Source organism: Eleutherodactylus coqui, chromosome 8 (assembly GCF_035609145.1).
Source record: "Eleutherodactylus coqui strain aEleCoq1 chromosome 8, aEleCoq1.hap1, whole genome shotgun sequence".
Lineage (NCBI taxonomy): Eukaryota > Metazoa > Chordata > Amphibia > Anura > Eleutherodactylidae > Eleutherodactylus > Eleutherodactylus coqui.
Genome location: NC_089844.1, coordinates 96005829 through 96030375, shown reverse-complemented (window position 1 = coordinate 96030375; position 24547 = coordinate 96005829). Strand labels below are relative to the sequence as shown.

Here is a 24547-nt window from a genome sequence, read left to right as displayed (position 1 = left end):
CTTGTATACATTTATTTAAACGCCTGCCTCTTTTGTGGCGCTGAGTCAAGATGCGGCAGTTATGACAAATCTACTTGGCATTACTGCACAGATCATAATACTGCAGTGATCCGCCATGATGCCCTGCTCAAAGGTCCCTTGCATAAATAATCCTTTCCTTCCTACAAGTGTATTTGATCAGCATTTTCACTTTTTTGCTGATAATGTTTTTTTAGCTCTTCTCACTAGAGGTGTTTTATATGACTCTGTAGACTACAATATGTTACATAACAATGCAGAGACTTCATTTATACATTGAAAGCTCCAATTACATTACAATGAATGTATAATTGTGTATACACTGATGTAGCAGAATCGTCAATGCACTGCTTATAACTGCAACATAGCAAAATTCATTGTATGCATCTCTATAAGCAACAAGTCAATAAGGAAAATGGGGGGTAAGGTTAGATTAAAGAAGGGGCTTTCATCATTCTATTGTTTGTAGGATACGTGTGTCATGTGTCCAATAGGAAATGGGGTGTCATGACCTAGAACCACTACCTCATTCCTCTCGAATGTTTGCGTTCTACTGCTGGTACAAAAAAACAGGGGTTAACTCTCCCATGGGAACATGCTAGACACACAGAACATAGTACACTTCCTTCCAAAATCCACAGATGGTGGTAACAGAAGGAAGACTCAATACATCTCTGCCAAACGTGATTGCTAGAACAGATCCTATTTCCCTGACAGTCTGCATCCACTTTCATTCTATACTGATCACCCTTGCAAATTTCTTGGATGTAGTTTGGATCAATTAAGGAGATCACACATTAAATATCTGGTCACAGTAGGAAGTTTGATTAATATGAAGCAACTGCTAGGAATAAGTGGTTTATGAAAAATAAACTTGATGGATTTTACGGGCACAATACAAGATGATTGACATCTCTTTATCCTGGATATTGGTCATAGCTGGTTAGGATGTAGACTGAAGTTAAGCTGATTACATGGGACAGATCTATTGTATAGAATTACATGCCTATTATCCCAAATCTCTTCTTATAAAGGTTCTTTTACATAGCAAGATACATCGGAAGGATGGTGCAACCAGCGGTGACGTAGCGATCGTATATATAGTTCACGGAACAATAATTGGGTCTTTTTGACCGTTCATTGGAAGATAACCTTCCTCTAGTCAACCCTTCTGCTACTACTTTTTATAGAGCTAATCATGATGATTCCTGTTTACACCAAGGGATTTGCAGCAAGGTTTTTTAAGGTCCGTATGGAAGTAAACTAATGATTTATCGCGGTTTGTTCGCTGCACGGGTTTACACCTAACAATTATTGTGCAAATCACTCAGTCTAACGATTATTTACATGATAGTCATGTTGTGTAAAGAACATGTTTCTTGTCTATAGTCTTTTTATAAGCGTGGCATGTCTATTAAAGAGGATCTGTCATCGGGTCATGTAGCCCTAAGCATGAGTAGAATGAACCAGGGACAGGCATGCCTATTGCCCCTGTGGACGTTGTATTCTGAAACGCTGTGGCGTTTCATAATAAACACACTTTGAAGTTTGACTTGGGAACTGAGCTCCGAGTCACGGCGGCGGGCCATGTTGGCTTCTTCCTGCCCAATGTAGACTGACAGCTCTCTCTCCCTATACACAGAAGTCAACAGACCTGCCGGTCTACATGCATGGGTGGGGATGCAGCCCGCCTCTCACTCACAACTCTGTTCCCAAGTCAGACTTCAAAGTATGTTTATCTGCAACACTGTGGCATTTCTGAATAAAACATACATGGGGATAATGAGCTTACCTCTCCTGGGTTCATGCTGCTCGTGGTTCAAGCAGCATGAAACTGTTGACAGATTCCCTTCAAGCTCAAGTTAGTGAAATTGTTTGTAGAAAGTTTTGCTCTCTTAGTTTTAGGCCTCACTAGTTCCTGAACGGGTGCTTCATGTGGCTTTGTGATTGTTTTCACAGCATGTCCAGGGAAGGAGCATAAATTCTCCACAAATTCCAACCAGGGAAGGAACACAACTAGGGGACATTTTCCCCTTGACTTGCTGTCAAGCACTGTGCATCGCTTTAGAAGCACAAGGTCTGCTTTGCGTTGCTGACAAGTACTAGAAATTCGTGTAGTAGCCCTGTATACTGATACATCTTTCTGCTGCCAGAAAGACTGGTGACACACAGCACAGCAAATGGTTTCATTTGAGTCAATTGGAAACAGCTGCCCTAAATATCATTTCATTGAAGAATTCAAGTGTGATGAAACATTGTAATAAAAACATTGGTGCCAAAAATCTAGTGGTCGACTAGACTGTCAATGTAATATAGCAAACCTTTATTGGTTGAGCTGAATGTCCATGTGGACAAACAGATGTGGTGGAGATATTCCCACTTCATGCCACTCAGAAAGCAGTGCCGAATTCCTCTATCGGGATAGAGCTTCTTGACGTGTGAGCTCAGTCTCTCCGCACAATAGTACGATTGTATTACTCTTACATATTTCCCACTAAGGACTTCCAAACAACCTCATCCAATCACAAGCCCCACCGATGACAATCTGAGCTCCCTCCTGGCTTTCCAGCCATACTATTATGAGTTTCTGTATAATGACACATAATTAGCTGTTGAGAGATGCCACCTTACCTTGTGGCTTTTGCCATTCCGGAACATCATCCAGTCCTCACCATTGGTACTGACTTCCAGCTTGTATGATTTGACATAATAAGAGAATCCTGTATGCTTTGATACAGCTCCTTGGGTTGCCACTGCTTTCAACAAAGTCAAGAAACGAAGATCAATCTGTAAATATATTAATGATAACAAGACACTTAGGGTTTTGGAGTTGTACAGTCATTTAGAAAAGGTTTGACACTTTCCTCCCAGGTGAGATACATCCAGGCTGTTTGCTGCAGGACTTATTCTTCCCAGCTATGTGCCATGATTATCGTTCATAAATGTAATATAGCCGTGTTACCTAGTAGTAATGAGGTGATGCTGTGCAAAATGGTATCTTTACGGACCCCCTTCAGCATTCACTGCAAGGATAGGATAGACTCTTCTGAAACTCATCTAGCTGCAAAATCAATGCTCTACAGTATATATACTGCTAAAGGAAAGTCGTCATTAGATTTCGCGACATCAAACCAAGTGCAGAATGGAATAGGGCTTTCGAAAACTATTGCAACCATGCCTTTGTTTAACTTGTCAGATTAATCCTTCTGTAGGAGATGTAAGTTTAATTAGGGGTTATGGTGTATGCTAATTAGATACCTGGAGTCATTGGGGTGGGCACCGTGCTGCCAAGTAAGGGAGTCATGGTCTATAAATCACACCCGTTCCTGTGTGATTTGCATTCGCCCCTGTGCCCTGCTGTCAGAAACACTGAAAGGGCATAGTTGGAATAGTGTTCGAAAGTCCTATTTCCTCATGGTTTAATGTGACAAAATCCCTTTAAGTACAACTAGCCAGTTATCCAGCCAATGTAACTACAACCATACGCTTGTAAGCTGACTAAGTTTTTCCCAAATTTACAGTTAACAGCAGCTTCCAGATGTTAAGGACATTTTGTACTTAGGATGGGGTAATGACCTAGTATAACAACAGATAAAGCAGTTATTTTGGTAACTTAAATTATACAACCCTTTAGGAATAATGAAAAGGTCACTCTGTCTACATGAAATACATAACAGTCTAAGGAACAATGACATTTCTAATTTGACAAAGTCTATTTTTATGGAGATATGACAGAACCAGAATAGGCGCCTGTCCAATTCCAATGTGGTTTCATACAGCAGTCAAAAAGAACCTGAAGGATTGTCAACTATTACACTTAGGTTGCCTGTCCACAGGCGTTATTGCATTGCGTTCCGGTCGAGGGGAATGCAATGTACGCTTTCCATAGAGTTGCTATGGACAGCGCAGCCCCCCTGTCCACAAGTGGAGAATTATATCGAGTCTCCACTCGCGGCCAGCAAATCACAGCATGCTTCGAATTGCCACGATTCTCCGCGGTGAGCCTATGTGTCAGATAGGCTCACCGCAGAGATCCGGCTGCCGGCTCCTGCTCCCAGGCGGTGTCTCCCGCAGCGGAGATCCGCCGCAGGATACTGCAACGCCTGTGGACAGGCAGCCTTCCAAACATGCTGTTAGGGTACATTTATATCAAGCTTAACTCCTGTGGGCCTTCCACAGCGGGGAAACTCGAAGCAAATGTGCATCAGATTTGCAGTGGCCAAATCTGCACCTAAATGGTTCGGATTGGGCAACGTTTTTAATTGCGGAAATTCCGCAGCAGGATAAATAGACCTGCCGCAGATTAAGAATCAATCAGTACTGCAGATTAGTTGTGGAAACTTTCCACAGAGATTTTAGAAAATCCTCCACACACCTTGTACTGCAACGCCACTTTCACACGGGCCAGAAATGCTGCGGAATTTCCGCTGTCGGAATCGCAATGGAAATTCTGCAGCCTTTACAGTACAAGCCATATGGAAGAGACTTCTATAATTCGCTTCACATAGTGCAGAAATTTTTTCGCAATAAATCTGCAGCCTGTTCTGTGGATTTCTACTGCGGAAATCAGCCCTTGAAACACAAAGGTTAAAATCCGCAGCTTTTCCGCTAGTAGATCCATGGCAAATGTGCACCATTTAGGTGTGGATTTGGCCACTACGTATTTACTGTGTATTTGCCATGGGTTTCCCGCTGCGTAGATGCTGTGGAATCTCCGCTATGATTCCGTCAGCAGGAGTTTTGTAGCACCTTCTTCATATGTGAAGATGGCCTTACTCTTATAGACAAGTTATGTGTATGCTCTGATTGCCCTACAATCTATGATCTATAGATGTCAGCAGATGATGCGGGTCACTTCCTTATGAGGAGAAAGAGGCTTGATCACGTCAGACTACTTGAGTCAACCTACTCAAGTCAAACAACACCGGAAGTACCCAGCTGAGTTTTAATCTTCTATCATACCTGATGCCAAACATGTTAATAGGGAAATTGGACCTAACACTTGCCGGCGAAGTAACTTTCAACCAGAAGCTAGTTATCAAATGGCTTCAACCGTATTTATACTGCTGCTTTCCTAGTGAAGCCCCAACAGGATAAACATTGCTGATAAACCGTAGAAACAATCATGCAGAACAGCTTTCCAAAATTAGACACTGTATCTTGCAATCTTGTGAAGAGAGCGCTCCTTACAAGCAGAAACAACTTGTTAAATAACTTTTTCTAACGTTGATTAGAGCTCTTTCAACAGTAGAAAGTAACAAGAGGCGAGCATCAAGCTACGCAGCCCTGCCGCTTTTCTTAGAAAAAACATTTCAATGCAGTAACTGTCCAAGACACTTTGCATTTTGCTTGGTGGCTTCTTTTTCCTGCCAGATTACTAATGTAGAATAAATTATCCTAGTATTTGGCAGTGGGACGCAGCCCTGCTGAGACAATGTCCTTCCCCTTGGAACTATAGGTGGGACTGTAAAATATCCCAACATTTATAGCCCGACCTTCATAACATGGGGGCTGAGAGGTTGGCAGGTCGAAGGATTATGCTCTAGTCCCTTTCAGCTCCGACAGAGTTAAAGCACTATCTTGTCGCTGTTGAGGAACCTCTGAAGGCTGACGTTATGAGTTATATGGTAATGACCGGGCTAATTGGATACATAGTAGTTTGGGGTATATTATGTTATGACCATTTTAGATATCCCTAAAATTCTATTTGCATTGGCTAGTCTACTAGTATTCTAGTTAGTGTGTAGCAATCAGATTATGCAAGCACAAAAACTACAAGATGTGGTTATGTGACGTAGTAGGTTGTATACATATATTATTCATATCCTGTTCTAGGAAGCTTAGAAACAATAACAGACGGTCGGAATTCATACATATGATGCTTTTTTATTTGTCGTTTCGGTTATTGCTCTATAGAGAAAAAAATCTGGTTTAACGAGCCCGTTGAGGACATGATGTCCATCCTTCTCCTGCTTAGCAGAGTAACAAGTGTTTATTAACCTGCTACTTCATGCTGTACCATGTAGACTGGCTCAGAAGGAGTTAGACTTTTCTCTTGTACACTAAATCCCGGTTATACTTGGCTCGCATCCTAAGGGAGCTGACTGGTGACGGGGTGATTTAAAGCGCTGCAGCCTGTTTCTGCAGAGGATCAATTCATTACGGCACTCCCACCAGCCTTAGCATTATGCCTCCTGACTAACAATTAATCCTGAGCATGGTGCAGTGAGATCCACTTAAGAGGGCTACCTTCCCAATGCAAAGCAACGGTTTCCAAAGGGATTCAAATGAGCCCTTGACAGGAGCACAGCATGATACATCAATATACCTGATTTAAACCAGTTCACCAGACATTGCAGCATAAGCTTCTTCCCTCATCTATTGGCATTACTTTGCAAATGACTCTTACAGCAGCATTGCAGGTGTGTAATACAGCTTATAACACTGACTTTCAGATGTATAATAGAATAGCTTATTTAGGCTGCAAAGGATAAAACCAATGCTTTTATGAGAAAAACAAGAGAATAAAGTCACTCCTTAACTTAAAGGGGTATTCCCATTTTGGACATTCATGGCACATCCACAGGATATACGGTAAAAGTCGGATAGATGGGGGTTTCACCTCTGGGACCGGCACCTCTTTGAAGTTCTGGCCCCTATTGCCCTTGGACCGGTTGAATGCTGGGGGAGTCAGGCATTACAGAAATAGCCATGAGGGATGTCTTCTAATACACTGTTTCCGCAACTCTCACCAAAGTGAATAGGAGAAGTGTAAAGAGTGTAGCACAGCAAGCTACACTGTTTACAGAATGCTGGAGCTGTGGAAACAGCCTAGCTCACTGTGCTACACTGTTTCCATAATTCCCATTCTTTTCTATGGGAGTTTCAGAAACTGCGTAGCGCTCGGCTGTTTGGATAACTCCCAAACCTGAATGGACAATGCATTCAGCTGGGTCAAGGGCAATGGGTGGGCCCGAATTAGATATAAGTATGGTTCCTGGAGGTGAGGACTGCAGCTAGCAGACTTTCATGACATATCCTGTGGATATGTCCATATGTCTTGTATAGGAATACCCCTTTAAGTAACATTTCTGTGAATGTCTCTGGCTGATCCTCCCCTCCATTTAATATTTCAAACTGCACAATGAAAGTGATAATATTTATAGGGTGTTCTGGGATTTTAAAAAATCTAGCGGATGATATTGGTGTAAAATAAAGAAATAAGCCAACTTTCCTTCCATTAATTGCCAACTGACTAGTGCCGGAGCTGTGGTCCAATGAAAGATTGAATGGCACATAATCAATGAAGCCTGTGATTGGCTAGGTGGTCGCATGCACAACGAACAGCAGATGATCGCCAGAGCTTTTTCAAAGACCGGATGGCAGGGGGCCAGGGTTGTTGCATTAGACATCACTAATGGAGGTGAGTATGGCTTATTTCTTTACTTTACCCAATTCTCGGCCCCTATTTTTTTGAATCCCAGAAAACCCCTTTAGTATAAGTATATTCCTCAATACAGCTCAGTCCATCTACAACTTCCCCCTGTGAAATATGGGTATTACTGGTGGCATATCACTTATACGTACTATCTGCCCAATGCAGTAGAGTTCTCTATAGCTAATTTTTACTTGTTTCTTTGAGAAATAAACTCACCTGTAGATATTCCTTAGTGGTATCATGATCGGGAGTCCAAGCATTGTCATCGCTGTTCAGTCTAGCTTGCTGGGCGGTCCACCCGCCATCTCCGTATGTAGTAGATGCAGAGATCTGCTCATTAGATATTCGCCTAGATTCCATTCCCAGGGGAAAATTACATTGAAAATCTGCAGACGATACAAGGTTGGTTAAATGTATAAACCTGCCCAGATTAATGTCCAGGTTGTTCTACCCACTAGTCATAATATACATTACAATTACTGTCAGGTAATTCTCTGCTGATGTTCTCAAGTCTTTTAATACTGTGACTAAAATGAAATACATTTGAGGAACATCCTCTGCAATTTTCGAATCTCCTTGAATCACGCCATCCATGAGCTTTCTAATGACTAAAGACAAGCTTCACTATCTTGTGTGCCTTAATTGTGAAAATTTGCAATAGCAGAACAAATTAGGGATCGCAAAACACAGGCTTATCAGAGAAAATGCTGCTAATCTTCCACAATTTAAACCTTAGCAGATTAGTAGAAATACGTATTTATGGGTTTGATCCACAAACAAGCCTCTAGAGATGGACACATTTGGGCCTACTTCCTAGCATTAGCTTTACACCGTGCATGCATCTGGCTGATACATAAACATTTATGACCACTCTGCACATTATAGTCAGATGTCTATGCTTGGCTTTCCATCCCAGCGGTGTATGTATGGAGGTTCTTAGATTATAACTAGCACTAATGATATAAAAATGATAATTAATAATACTACACAGCCACATACAGCGGCCCTGTGCTTTAACACTAGAGAAGTTTTGCAGACAATAAGGTGCTACTGAGACAATAAGCAGAATGCATAATAAGTGGAGAATGCAGGAACAAGCTAATTAAAAAAACATCAACATCAACGTACGATTGTGTTCAATTTCATAACCTATAAACATTACAGTTTGCTTCCAAAAGATATTCTTTAATTAAAGCCACTCTGCAGGAAAATTATTCCCAAGGCATTCTGGGAATCGGACTGCAAAGAAAGAAGCCTCGAGATTGCACCTCCTCCAAATTTTAGTTTTCACTAAAAAGGAGAGCAACCGATAAATATGCAATTTGGTTGCAAACTTTTATTGAGAAGACACTTTGGTAGAAAAAAAGAATAAAAATGATACAGAGCGCGATGAGACAAACACATCAGGCAATTATGCACCGAGGGGATTGAACTGACTGACGGTGAGCTTATTGTACTGTCGAAGACAGCAACAACTTCAATAACATTTGATTGATACAAAACATATAATAACAAGCCAGGCTGAGGGATCCAGGACATAGCAATAATATAAAAGGCACACTAAACCTAGAATAATTCAGGTATCACAAAGCAGAAGGAAGACAGGTGTTTGGAAGGTGTACTGACAGATGAATGCAGAGGCTGTCAAGACCCGCCAGCCAGGCAGAAAGATATTCAACTCACTTTCAGGGACCTCCTGAGGGGCAAGGTAATAGCGAGCAGAAAACCCATCTTTAGCCACTGCCATGTCAGTGTGAAAGGTGAGGGAGAGGATTCCAGTTGAAGACCGAATCTCGGAGGGGGTCTTCGTACCACAGTACCTGCCAATCAAAGGCCCCACTACAGAGAGAAATAAGAGCATCAGTGTTATCAGTTGAGGGCATTAGACGCTGTCATTTCCTTCTATGTTTTACTAATAGCACTCTGGTGCTTTCTTATCACCTATACTGGCTACCAGCTGTAACGCTATATGCAGGAGACAGCTGAAAATTCCAGTAATCTAATACAATACACTGCAGTCCTAAAGGTAGTTATTTGATTGCTTAGTTTCTTGCAGAGATGAGACAGAGGAAGAGGTAGAAAGCCTGATTTAATGGAAACCGTGGAAGAAAAAACATTACAACTGTTCTGTCGAGACTGTGAGCATAAAAGCGTCAAAGTGATAACTCACATACGATCCACAACTATATTCTCTCTGTCTTATGGTATATCCTGAAATCAAAAGTATATGAAAAAAAACATAATTTAAAGAGGTATTCTGGGACTTTAATTACTGCTGATCTATCCTAGTTGATTGACGGGGACCGTTGATCAGGATCTCTGGCAATCAACTGATTACTTGCCCTGCTGTCAGGACAGCGGGGCCGGATGATGTTATAGGTGGTCAGGGAAGGAAGTGAAATAGCTGGCTTCACTCCCATTGACATCAATGGTGCACTGTCTCCTATTATACTTCCAGCTCCTCGTCGCGGTCATGGTCGGACGCCTGATTCCTGATGTCAGCGAAGAGCCAGAAGTGTAATAGCAGTCAGCGCTCCCATTGATTTCAATGGGAGTGAAGCTGGCTATTACCCTTCCATCACTGACCAGTGGCGATGTTCTGCCCACTGCATTGACAGCGGGCCAAATGATCAGTTGATTGGTGGGGATCCTGAGTGGTGGGGTGGGGATCCTGAGTGGTGGGCTCCGATCAATCAACTACTGATGGTAATATTCTGAGGACAGGTCATCAATAGGTAAAGTCTTCCAATACCCCATTAACTACATTGAGTATAAAATGCAAATATCTATCTATCTATCTATCTATCTATCTATCTATCTATCTATCTATCTATCTATCTATCTATCTATCAATCATTGTTGGTTACTATGTGCTTGAATCTTCAAATACCAACCACAGCTGATTTAAGCCTTATCTACAGTTTCATTTTTTTCTACATTTTACCATTTGGAATGCCATCCCAGATGTCTAGCCAATCATATTTGCAATCTCCTTCTACAACTTGGAGGGGGTCATGCTCTAGGTCAAAGGTCAAGAACTGTAGAATGATCTCCATCTTTGGCTTGGCTAGGATAGTAAATACACAGTCCAGGTTGTGTGGGTATTTGTCTGGATAGCCGGGAGACTCAATGGTGCCATTGGTGTTGGTGAAATTCCTTGAACAATCTTCAGAGCCTACAATAATACAAACAAGAAAAGCTGACACAATGCTGAATGACTTCCATAACCTTAAGAACTAATGACGTGTCATAACATTAAGGACATTCTACACCAAATCTGCATTAGTTTGGGGAGAAAACTGCAAAGGCTGCAGTCGAATTCTAATGACTCTATGGCTATAAAGCATGCAGACTCAATAAAAGTACAATCCCGAATAAAAATGGTAAATTCTACAAGCAGAATAATTCTGATTTACTGCAAACCGAACATTTGGGTTAGCAATGGCTGACACCTGAGGGGTTCACATATTCCTGCTGTACAATAGTAGAGTTGTCATTAATGTGTCATCTCTTGTTTAATAAATCAAATCTCCAGAGATCACATGAAAAATGTTTTTCAAGGATGACGGACATGAAAGAGATTGAATTAGACAGTAGGAATGGCTGTTAAATTTCTTAGGATTAAAGAAGGCTTTCTGCTTGCCACTAGGCCAATACACATTGCAACAATGGTACCCATTATATTCAATCTGCAGAGAGTCCTGCTGTGTGTCCGATATCTCTGATATGCCTGAAGGGGATGATTTAGAGACTGAAGCAGGGGTCAAGAATCTCATCCAATGCTCAAACTAAAATGTCTAAGAAGTGTGCAATTCACAATTAGAAATCTGTTCAAACGCTTTGTGCAATTTCCAAAGTACGGTCCTGACAAGATAATGGGTCTTAAAGGGAACATTTCGCTTGCAGTGTTTAACAGCTTGCTTCCATGTGTTACCTAGCATGAAGAAGATGCAACATATATTCCTTTAACATGCTTACAATGAAGTGTATGGGATCTGCCATTATATGTCTCTCATGGAGAATAACAACATCGCCCCAGTTGCAGGGAACCATTTTTGCTTCCTAGGGTTTTCTATATGGAGAATCTTGGAGTTGCAATAGATTTAAAGCAACACTAACCCTTGAAATGATGGAAAAAGTAAACTGAAGAAAAACTTTTTAATGATGTTTGTCAGGGTGTCGGATTTTCTGAAACAAAAAGCTTTCTGACTACCCACTACAGTTCATTTTCACTGCGAAATTCACAGCGTTTTTTTTTCCCAGGGGTCTATGGGACTTGATAATGTTAAAATTGCATCGCGCAAAATCGCAATTTCGCGGTAAATTGTGATTTTTTTACCGCGATGCGTTTCTAACATTAGAAAGCCCCATAGACACCTGGAAAAAAAAACACAGCAAATTCGCAAACGCTATTGGGTAGTCACTCTAAAGCTGTATTTACACAAGCGGGTTTCACGTAAGAGTTCTATCCCATTGTGGGATGAACAGAACTGGTACCTGAAAAGAAACCATTATTTTCAATGAGTTAATATACCTGAGCGATTTTTTTTTCTCAGTTAGGGCTTATTCAAAGAGGCGTATATCAGTCGAGTTTTCACGCACCGGCCGATATACGCTGCCCCTCTCTGCAAGGGGAGGAGGTGGGACGGGAGCTAGTGCACTGAGCTCCCGCCCCCTCTCCACCCTCTCTCCGCCCCTCACCACTGTTTGGTGCAATGGGAGGGGTGGGACGGGGGCAGGACTGCTGTATGTATCTGTGCAGTAGTTTTGGAGAAACTTACATTTTATCAGTAGTAGCACATGCATAAAGGATTACTTAAAGTAGTCCTGAAAACTATCCACACCCACCCCGCCCTCCAGCCAATGATTAGCAGCTCTCTATATCCAGTAATAGGCAGACAGCAGTCAATTAATAGCTGGAGGGCCCGAGTCAGTGGGACTAGCCTGCAACTTATGAATTTCCAGGACTACTTTTAGTAGTCCACTATGCATGTTCTGCTACTGATAAAATGTAATTTTCTCCAAAACCACAGCACAGATCCACACAGCAGACATATCACTGCAATCACCGTGCTTGTCACTACCTTATGGTGCCCTCAGATAGGGGTGCAAAATGATGGTGACAGAGTCTCCTTAAAGCAGCCATAGAGGAATCTAGGAGGCTGTCTGCTGTACTTATCAGGTCTTATAATACAACATTCAATTATCAGAGAAAGGTGAAGTGTGATAGACACCTTCACATTACTACATGTCTATTAGGGGCGCCAGCAAATCAGTATAGCTTTAATAAAGTACAACTGCTGTATCAAAATCTGCACCTGTATAGGAGTCAGAGGAGGTTAAAGGCTTTTTCCACATATAATGGGAGATTGTTCTAACTGCTCTTTTCTTGACATCTAGCCCCACAATCATCATTTACTGCACAATCAAAATTCTTCCAGAAACCCTCCTTGAATATATTTATGCGGTAACCTTCAACCTTCAGCTTACTATTCAATTATCCCAAGATCTTGCTTGTCTTCTATATTATGTGCATAAATATTTCCCTCTGATACACACTGCTTCTGCTGCAAGCCGGGATATATGCAGAACCTGCTCTACGATTCTGTTCACACACACAAGCTTATACTGTACCTAAGACCCAAGACAAAGCTAGATCACTGATACAGCACACATCCGAAAACCTCTGGAACTGCCACGCATATCTCTAGTCTTTCACAAATGGCCCCCTTTCTTTCTCTATTCCATATCTTGATGAGACGGTATATTTCTGCAATTCTTGTGCAATACAAATGAGACGAAGTTAACTGATATTTTCAAGATCTGCCAACAACTCAGACATTAAAAATGCATAAGGGAGAGGATGTTTCTCATGTGTACAAGGCGCATGGACAATACAAATTCATGGAGTGTGCAGGATCTGATTTTACTTCCACCAGAAGAGACATAAATTGTCATAAATCTGATTACTTCATTTAAGGGCAGAGATTCAGCATTTGGTGCAATATGTACAAAGTGTACTTCTATCACTGGGAATGATCCTGGTCCCAGAAAGTGCTGAATAGCCTTCTTTACAACACACCAGACACAGTCTTTGTCATTTCCTTCTTGACCCCTATGCTGCCACCAATACACAGCAAAGCCCCCCAGGCACACTGACCTGTTGGCTTACCAATAGAATACTGTCACTGATGATCTAAAATTGTGTATGGACAAAGAGCTGTTGACAGTCACACAATCTCCACTTAACCCTATTCCCCTTACAACTCTGCCTAATAAATGAGTGGGAGGGAGAGTCTGTTTACAAACAATGTATCACTTTAATTTCCCCAACATTTTCCCTAAATATATTAACATAAATTGCCCTGTAAACCCTTCTAATTACTGTAAATTGTATCATTGTATCCACATGCTTCCATTCTTGACATGGATGCCAACATTTGAGTCCAATCCGCAAATATGGATATTATATCCTATCTCTCTTCTCCAGTCTATTTACTGCTCTGTTATAAGCTGTATACAATAGTGGTAATTGCACAAGGAGATGTACCCAGCTACTATTAAAAAAGTAATCTCCCTACATATTCTATGCATGTTCTGGTCTTGACTTCTACAAAGAAGAAGATTAACTATGATGAACTACTTAAGCTGCCCATAGTCTTTTGATGGATATTAGGCAAACCTGATGATTTGAGGACATTTGGACGATCCTCTTCCCAACATTCCCTTAAAGTCAGATGTCAGAGGAGATAAGGATCAGGCAGTGATTTCAACTGCCCTATTTTATAGTTCTTGGGAGATAAGCAGCTGCCAGATGTGTCTAGCAGCAACTTGCTCCTTCCCATACATTCAGCACACATGTGCATTCAGCTCAGCGTGCATGTGTATGGAGGTGTTGGGTGAGGTAGCTGTTGGCTGAATGAACATTTGGCCCTATCTAATGTATACGGGCAGTCTAAGGGTCCTTTTACTTGAGCCACGTTTTCAGCCCAATCAACATGCGTGTCAATTGGCACTCACTTAAGATGATTCTTGGCCCATATGAAAGAAAATTACCGGGATGAATGATCGCAATTACAATCTCTTGTCCCAATAGGTTGGCTGTACTTTTCCCTGTTCACACGGGAAGATGTACAGCCAATCAGTGAGTATTTTTATGTTAGATGAAACTGAATGATCAGCTGACATTCGCTCATTTGTCAGTTGATAGTTGGTCCTTTCACACGGCCTGATTGGGAGGGCTGTTCAAGTCAATTAACAGACATTGAGTTCCACAAAACTTAAAGTGGTTTTCCAGGCAGTACCGGCTGTAAGTGTCAGGATACACTGGGGTCGGAGCAGGGGTTTCCAGCACTGGAAATCCCCTTTAATACATTCCTGTGGAATGCAACTGTCACTTATTGATTAAAATAGAAAAATCTGACTACAAAAAGTCCATGTGTCACCCTAACCTAAAGGTGCCCATAAACATAACAAGAGAACCTCAAAATAGAGCCAGCAAACTGTATGAGGGGGTGGCGGATGACACTCCACAACATCACAACCAGGGGCGTAACTATAGGGGATACAGAGGATGCAGTTGCACCTGGGCCCATGAACCTTAGTGGGCCCATAAGGCCTCTCTTCTCCATATAGGGAGCCAAGTACTATGAATAAAGCATTATATTTGGGGGCCCTGTTACATATTTTGCATTGGGACCCAAAAGCTTCAAGTTACATCTGTGATCACAACATATGATGTAAGGGGAAAGAAGAATGGCATGTCTGGGATTTCATAATGTCTGATCCTTTGTTCTCATGGGAGATAAGGTGTCACAGTGTGTTGCCGCTATCTTGGCTCACCTGTTGCTGCGGTTGGTTGCCATTCCCAGTCCTGCAGCAGACGCTGCATCCTCCCCTCAGTGCACAGTCCTTTGCTTCTGTCTGTGGGACACTTACCCCATACTTAAAGGGCCAGTGCAAACTCTGCTAGTATTTTATCCTTCCCCTAAAGGTTGATGCCTAAGAAGTTTGGTTCCACCTGTTATGTAATCTTGATCAGCACTTTTTGTGCTTTCCTGGTTTATGAACTCCTACTTATTCCTGGCTACTCTGAGTTCTCCATCCCTGACCTCAGATACGTTTATTGGACTACTGTCTCTGCCAGCCCCGACTCGGGGACTGTTTTTCATATTGCACCTGTTCTGCCAGCCCTGACCTCTTGCTTGTCTCTTGTGCTGAAGTTTATATTGCCTGCCCTGACCTTGGCAAGAGTCCTGGTTACGTCTGTGTTCACACCCTCAGGTACTCTGCCTTGGTCTTGTGTGGCACTAGCTGCCACATAACTAAGATTACTTCTGCGATTAATGGCTTCGAGGCTCTGCAAAGACCAGATCCCAACTGGAGGGGCGGAAGGGTGAAAACCAGAGGACCACAGGTCCAAATTGAGTCAAATCGGTGTGTGGCAAAGCGGGGCCACATCTGCTCACTAACATAAGCCGTCGCCAGAGGTGTCTGGCAGCGGCTTGCTCTCTCTCTCATGCACCCTTGATTTGACCAAGGGAATCCGGGACGAAGACTTTAAGACTGTAAATAGTGTTTATACATACATCTGATTTCAACTACTTCAACAAATAATTATCTGTGATATCATTAGCATCATTTCCAGCTGTAATAGCTTCAGTCAGTCATAACCATTAACCAACACCACTAATAATATTGTAACCAAGTTTTACATTATGATTATTATTGTTATTATTATCATACAAATAATTCCATTTGCTTCTGCAATGATTCACCGATGGCAGTAACGATGAGGTTGTGGGTCTGGAGGTTATAAAACTCAATTGACCTTCAACACTTTGCCCTTGGCTTCAATGCATCACTACAATCATCACCTGATTGGAAAAGCAATAAAAGGCAACATCCTAACGATTTGCACTGATATAAGAGAATACTCAGCTGATCAGCTGCAGACGTATTTAAAGCTGACTGAGATGTAGGCATAAGAAGCCATAAACAGATATCGATTAAACATAGCATCAATTTAAATCAAAGTAGTCTTTCAGGAAGAGTGATACACAGTCAGGATAACAAGGGATGATGCACATTTACTAAATGATGCATTGGTTAGGTAATCACTATAACTGAGAATAGAGTAAGTACAATGGCATTTGAGGGTTTTAACCCCTTTTAGTCACAAATAAACCACTACTAGATAGAAAGGGTTGCATTCATTGTGTGCTACATACAAGGGCCCCCATTTGGTAGTACTTTAAAAGGGGCCTTAAAAGTAGATCTTTGCAAAATCATCTGCATCTGAGGGTCTGCCTATATGAGTGTATGAAGTGTAGACCGGGTGCCCTCCTTACAGGTGGTGCTTACAGATTAGTTTTACTATGGAGCTATTGAAGAGTGTTTTTAGCTTTTCAAAACTGACCTGTCTTGAAGATCTCATAACGCAGTGAAAAGCCAGCACCCTGACGAGCATAATCTGAGATGAAGCGGATGTAGATGTGTGAGCCAGATGAAGTGATTGTAGATGGTGCAATATTTCCACAGTGTTTCCCTAGCAGGTCTGCTGATTCGCTGTCACCATCTCGGATCTCAATGAAGTCATACCTGTAAAATCAAAGAAGGTAATGTTAGAACTAGGAGCAGGCCAGTTCAAAGAAAAGAATATTCTCTAAAAATGTAGACATTAGCAAAGGTAATGCAATCTGCAAGCAAGACGCTATAAGATGTTGCAAGGCGCAAGTACGGGATCCCTTACGGACATCGCCAACACGACAGACCAAAACGGAAAATATTTCCAAACGGGCCCAATATAGGCATATATTAAATTACCAAAACATGGGGAACACAAAATAGGGCAAGTAATGGTAACAGAAATATAGGGATAGGAACACTATCCCTAATCAACTTGCCTAGAAGCAGTGTGATCGCCCTGATAGGGGTGACCTCAAATTAGAAACCTAAGTGGCTTAGTCTGTTCCTAGATGGAGGATAGGGTAAATGATTAGCACAGATAGAAATATATATAATGCAGACTAAATAACCAGGTACTTAATCTGACTGCAGTCCATTATCTCACCAAAGTCCTAAGACAGGACAATAACTGATGCCCATATAGACATGGTTATCAACACACATAGCCAAATGACAGGGGCATGTACTCAAAAAACAGGATTACATAGACAGGGGATGTCACCACGATCCTATTCTATCACCAGCACCAGGGTGCCATGACAGTAGACATTTGCATTTCTAAAGCATGAAGAGGACCTGTGTTGTTCCTCTGTTATTCTTCCCGAAAATGTCTAAATATATTGAAAAAAGGGTGTTACCATTCCCTAGTCAAAGGGGGCATTTCCCTACACATTCTAACCAATTCACACTGACCAGTTATTGCTGAGAGTTTCAGACTGTGGAGGGGCGCTATTTATTGACAAGGGGAATGGTCACATCCTCTTGTGAATTTGATACATTTTCAAAAGGAAGGGAACATTGCAGAATCTAAGAATTGTTATTTCATGGGAAATGCAAATATTTACTAAAACAGACATGTTGGGAATGCTGACAAGTCCTCTTTTAATATGAGCTGCACATACTTACAGATGTATACAAGATGCAAAAAAACAAAGTTAATCCAGCAGACAGACATTGCCTCGTTCGCTTTAAAGGAAGGTCACATGACTTTCACATAGCTAATAAGCTTTGTGTAGTAACATCATCAACTTGAAATTCCTCCTGTGAAGTCACTCTGCTTAATGTTTACACTTCTCTAAGACCAGTAACTTCTCCAAGTGTTGGAACTCTTCACTCACATCCTTCCAAAGCCATGTGTTTTACATTCAGTGTCATGTTGGAACCAGTGCAGGAAAGTGCTGTACAAATTCCTGCATTTTGGTCTTTGATATCCGTTTGGATGTCTTTGCTTTTATCAGCGTTCACGAGAACTCTTTATCCTGACTAATAGCATCCCGTTATATTGGATACATCTTGTCTGCTGAGTCTGAAGAGGTCACATCAAGATTGGCAAAAACAACCGTATATCTGGCAATACTGTGCATGTCAGCGAGGCTGGATTTACAAAGACAAGTTTCACGGGCAATTTCTCTGTGTTGTGAGATGGATGTGAAAAAGAACCCCATTGTTTTCAATGGGTTAATTTACATGAGCAATATCCAGCATATCCTCTTTTTGGCCAATTCTGTTCAGGAATTGCCCATTATTTCCAATGGGAGCTTAGAAAATTGCATTGCACTTACATGTAAATGCGATTTTCATGTGAGTTTGATAAAAACAAGCATAAAAATTGCATGTGCAATGATGCAATGCACTTGAACCGATATCACACTCTCCTGTGTAAAAAAAAGCCTGAGGGCTCATTCACATGAGCATAGTGATTTTCAGTTGGCTGTGTCACGGCCACAGCTCTACTAAACTGCTTCCCCCTTTCCGCCCCCTCGACGGCTTTTGGCAAGGAAAGGGGATGGGGCGGGGGCTAGTGTGCTAAGCTCCCGCCCCCTCCCATTGCTGGCAGCCGACAAGGGGCAGAGAGAAGGAGGGAAGGGGGTGGGAGTTTAGCAGACATGCTGCTAAACTTCCTCCCACCTCCTTTCTCCGGCAGCTACCATTGGCTCCCATAGGAGTCTATGGGAGCCGCCGTCGTATTCTGGCCAGGAAGATAGTTCCTGAGCTATCTTTCCTGGCCAACGTAAAGGCACCCGGATGAAATGTGCCTGTATGCGCTATCCTGGCCAGCCAGGCACTTTTATGCCGCAGGAATGCACCCATCTGAACTGATGCATTGTAAACCAATGCATCAGATAGACAGCAGATATCGGAAGGGGGTGAAACTGCGGCTGATATACGCTTGTGTGACTAAAGCCTGACAGTGTATTCACACAAACGATATACACGTGCAAGTTCTTTCCAATTGCAAGTAGAACAGAAGTTGCACATGAAAAGGCTCCATTTATTTAACTGGGTTAATTCACATGAGTGATTTTCCTCTCTAACCGAGAGTCCAAGATGGAAAAATCGCAGCATGTCTAATTTTTGGGCGATTCTTGTGGAAAAATTACCCATTATTTCCTATGGTAGATTGGGGAAAAAAATCACATCACACTCACATGCCATGCGATTTGCATGCACGTGCAATGCATTTTTTTTACCATTCTAACTATGGGAAGCACATTTCACGTCCATAAAAAACACATTACAGCAATGCAAGGCATATTTATCCCTGAAACGCAGCAAAATACTGTGTGATATGTCATATTTTCTCTGACCTACATCGCACTCGCCCGTAAGCCTTAAACCCACGGTTAGAACCATTCTTCCTTGCATTACTATATAAACTAACCTCTACGCTGCTGCAAGAACCACAAAGCAATCCAAGGAGACTTTAAGGAGACAGGATGGTGATTAGGAGATTACACACTGTAAACGTACTGCTGTGTATTATAGAACACCATGCAAATCCATTCCTTCTCCTCCAACATTAACACGTAGCCTAGTGACATTTCACTTCTTTGCATGTGAGACTGAGTACATATTGGCAAATGCAGACCAGACCAAAAATGTTTAATGAATAATATATATACGTAGACCTCTATGTGCAATAATCTGTAGATTTAATTAGATATTGAATGCTCTGCTAAATATTTACTTTGTACTCAGAAAGAAAATGATCTATAGACATTCTCCAGTGCTGAATAATGCATGAACTGTTGTGCGGCAGAGAGAGACAGAGAGAATTGCTTTACCAGAGGTAACTTGCACAATCTATGGGGGGAGCAAGGGTTAAATCTACTGACAGCTGTCTATGTCCACATCTATCCCTACATCACCACTGCTGACATTGTAACACCTTGTAAAGTGTCTTCCTCAATCACTCCTTGGCCTTCCAAGATGTATGTTAACAATGACACTGTCTTGTAAGACAACTGCACAGATCTTCTTCACTGAGGGTGGGCGAACTACACCCAGGAAGGCTCTGCTCCACTGAATGAGAATGGAGATGTGACTGTAGCCGTATTGCAGATGACAGAGCTGCACTGTGTCCTGCGTCTGTGAGTTCCTTTCACTCAGCAGCTATCTTCTAAGCAATCTCCTAGAAGATGAGTGATCTGCTAGACAGCTCAAGCAGTGTGGGAATATTTCCTCTCCCCACTCGTACGCGTGCCTCGGGCATGAAAATAAGATGTTAAGCTCCACAGTGTATCCATCCGTGGCACTTTTAAATGTTATTTTACAGTCTGCAAGTGAACATGCGCATAAATGTATAAGAAATATGTCACGCTTATTATCCACTGTACTGACACATAGTGTTTCCCCCCGCATGACTTTACTGCATGCAAGCACTTGAACTTGAAATGCGCCTTTCGAATTTGACCCTGTAAATATGTATGCCAAATTTAGAGCACTGACTGCAGAATGCTGTGTGTTTGTCTCTATAGGGAAACATTTAATAGTGCTGCAGTGCTGAGGCTGGAGATGTTGGGAAGACTGATTGCAAGCTCTTTCCGCAGTTCCGTTACATCACAAAATAGTTTCTTTAAAAAACATAAACCGCCGTTTAATAAATAAATGAATCGCTGTGTGAGTTTTTATGGAAAGAACTATCTAAACTTGTAGAACTTGGTATCAATAATAATAAACACACCGATGTACAATGATAACATTGTGGTTAAAGTTCTAGAATGCAGAAGTTGGCTTTAAACGTATACTGATGTAACCAAAATCAACTTTTTTTGTCAATGGGAGAGTGTCTCTATTGGCCATGTTCTCCTTCTTCTCCTCCCGCTTCCTAAAAGTTAACTTGGAAAAGACTGAACTCTTCTTATTTTTCCCAACTCAGTGTATGCTCCCACCAGACCTATCAATCACTATCAGTGGTTCCAGACCTTCACCAGTCCAATGTCTAAATGTTACATTTAACGCCGTACATACAAGCCCTCGCCACCGACTGCCGCAGTCAGCTCAAAATCATCTCTTGGATACAATCTTTTCTCAACCCAGAGTCAACTAAAATGCTAATGCATGGTCTCATCAACTACTCGCTAGACTACTGCAACATCCTCTTCTGTGGCCTCCCTTGTAATGTCCTTCACCCCACCAATCGATCCTCAATTTGGATGCTTGGCTTATCCACCTCTCTCCCCATTACTCCCCAGCCTATCCCCTCTGTCAATCCCTTCACTGGCTGCCTATTATCCAGAGAATCCAGTTCAAGTTATTATTAAGGACATACAAGGTTGTACACAACATGTCTCCTTAATACATCTCTGCCCTAATATCCCGCTACCTCCCCATGTACAACCACCGTTCCTCATAAAACCTCTACTCTCCCCTAGTGTGCTCCTCACGTAATTGTCTCCAGGACTTCTCCTGTGCAACACCTATGCTCTGGAACTCACTACCCCAACCTGGGAAAGCTTCAAAAGGAGCCTGAAAACCCACCTCTTCAGACAAGCCTACAACCTTCCGTAACTGCTCTCACCACAAGATGAGCATCGGTTACCCTCACCTATTGTTTGCCCCATCCCTTGTACACTGTAACCCTTCACAGCCAGGATTCTTTCTCCCTCTGTATCAATTTGTCATTTAGTGAATGTTTACAGTTCCTGTTCTATACATGTAATGTGGCTATATATGTAGTAGCAATTGAAGCTTAGAATTAGTGCAATCTTGTTTAACCCTATTCTTCCCTTGAACAGCTCCTTGGAATTAATGGCGCTTTCACAATAAATAATAATAACATTGATACATAAAGGGCATACCCTATGAAACATTGTGAGTGGCCTGGCACCCTGCAAAGTCAAATGTATGAGATTCTCTAGAATATGACCACAATGGCTACATTAGATATAACTGAGAGCATCCAAGCTATTGGGGACAGAGAGGTAGCAGTCGTCAAAAGGTCCAAGGCTCCTCTCCCCCATAGGGATACAACAGTAATATTAATGGCACGTCGTAGTTTGGGGTCCTGCTACAGATCTTCCACTGTGGGCCAAGCTTCAACCCAATATAGCTCTTCTACTATATATTCCTGCATGTACGATACGTTTTTGAGATAAAAATGCACAATTTCCATCATATTTAAGAGCGTTTTTCATGCACGTGAAAAAAGCGCATGTGGCGTCATTAGTAAAAATGCTTGAAAAACACACTGGCAAATCCCATGGCATGAGTGCAGTGTGTTTTTTTTAACCCGCCTATAAAAAATATTAGGTGATTCTTGCAGCAGAATTGCAGAAAAATACGACATGCTGTGATTTTTCAATCTTGGACTATCAGTCCGGGAAAAAAAATCATTCATGTGTATTAACCCATTGAAATTAATGTGTTTTTTTTCCCGTGAGAATACTGTCCATCTCGCAATTGGACAGAACTTGCGCTGGAGAATCTTCCCTGTAAATAGACCCTTATTAGGAGCCCTTCTATAACCGATGGCTATTATTACTGAGAGGAAGGGCAACAAATAAGAGTATTCTGCTATCTCTTTCGGAATCTGAAATGTGAATTCTCTTTTGAGCGCCACTTATGGAGAGCTGATAAAACCCTGTTCCAATCACAAACAGGCAGATGTAATAGTTCCAGCTATATTTAACCTATAGACATATTGATTCCATACATATCGGTTCAATGAAAGTAGGACACATAGAGACGGGCTGACTTTTTTTTCCTGTTTCAGCTGTTAAAAACAGGGCTGTGATATTATTTCTTATCAGCCGGTGCCAGAGACAGGGAGGAAGAGAGATAAAGAGAGGAAAACTCCTCACTGAAACACATTGCACATGACAAGCTTGGATGTAGGAATGATGATATCAGTGCATAATCAGCTATCATGTGAGCGCGTTATTTAACTGTTATATGGCGAGCACTACTGCAAGCTATTACACTGCGACCGCTGTGAGCCAGAGCCGAGCGTTGCATGCGCCCATGGTATATTTCTGCCATAAAGACATTCCATATCTATGTTATGCTGAATGTTTCAGATGATTGCAATGTATGGGCCAACAAAAGGAAGACTTCTTAAATGCTGTCAGCTGTTAAGAAAATGAAGCCTGTGTTTAATTTCGGGTTTTCTGCAAACTGTCATTCAGACATTATACACTTTAATTAGAGCTTATTTCTGTCCCTAAAATCATTTCTATAAATATGCTTAAACTGGAGTTTAATTACAGTTTTTAATCCAGTGCACCAGTTTTGGAACATCCTTCTGCATGAAAGGAGAGGGCATTAAATCAACCAAAAGATGATTAGTGGAAGTGGTGCCACTTTCTTCAGCGTTTTTAAAGAAACCGAGGGAACATCTCGGTGATTTCACATATATTTAACCTTTGTCTTAGAATAATGTAAGTGATTAAGTCTTTGGATTCTGTCAAGATGTTGAATATTCCTAGCTGCTTCAGAATTGCAAAATTGGCTAGCAGTTATATTTCGATCTTTTTTAACTGATGACCTATCCGCTGAATAGGTTACCAGTAGCTGATCGACCATAAAGAGGAGCAGATGTAATAGAAGCCCAGTGCTCTCATTGATTTCAGTGGGAGTGAAGCTGGTGCTCGCACTTCCTGCCTTGACTACCGATGATGACGACGTCCAGCCGGCTGCCCTGACAGTGGTCTGGATGATCAGGTGATGTATGGGGATCCTGAGTGGTAGATCCCCATTGACTAACTACTGATAATCTATCCATAGGTTAGTGTCACAGCTCGACAGGGCCAAAGTATCCCGGCCGCGATGTGGAACCGAACTGGCGGTACTAGATCAGTCTGAGCCACGTTATGACACTTTTTTGGTTGTATGTTTGTTATTCCCTTGTGTTCCCCCGTTGTTGATAAGGGGTCATTGGGAGTCGAATGTTGAAATTCTCCTAGGTGGTTTGTGTTTTCCTTGGCTAGCTAATCTATTTCAGAGGGGGGGGGGGATGTATTTTAACCTCTGCTCTTAGAAGTTGCTTATTATTCCTCTCTTGTGGGTGAAGTTGGTCCAGTCCTTTTTTCCTCGGTGCTGCCCTCGGACTTCAGCTAACTAGTTGGTGTACTGTATCTTAGTGTTGTTACCACGTGATTATTGACATTTCCTGTCTCTACTTAG

The 24547-nt window shown here is 41.9% G+C and overlaps 1 protein-coding gene across 2 annotated transcripts in view; it reads right to left on the bottom strand.

Moving 5' to 3' along the window:
- The window catches only part of NRP2 (neuropilin 2), a 141930-nt gene that overhangs the window by 67239 nt on the left and 50144 nt on the right, over positions 1–24547 (bottom strand). For both annotated transcript variants that reach the window (XM_066576079.1, XM_066576080.1), the window contains exons 3-7: positions 16875–17056; positions 10401–10631; positions 9140–9295; positions 7673–7842; positions 2650–2805 (exon numbers count right to left, since the gene is read on the bottom strand). In XM_066576079.1, coding sequence (XP_066432176.1) covers positions 2650–2805; positions 7673–7842; positions 9140–9295; positions 10401–10631; positions 16875–17056 — 895 coding nt within the window. The remainder of the gene's footprint in view (positions 1–2649; positions 2806–7672; positions 7843–9139; positions 9296–10400; positions 10632–16874; positions 17057–24547) is intronic.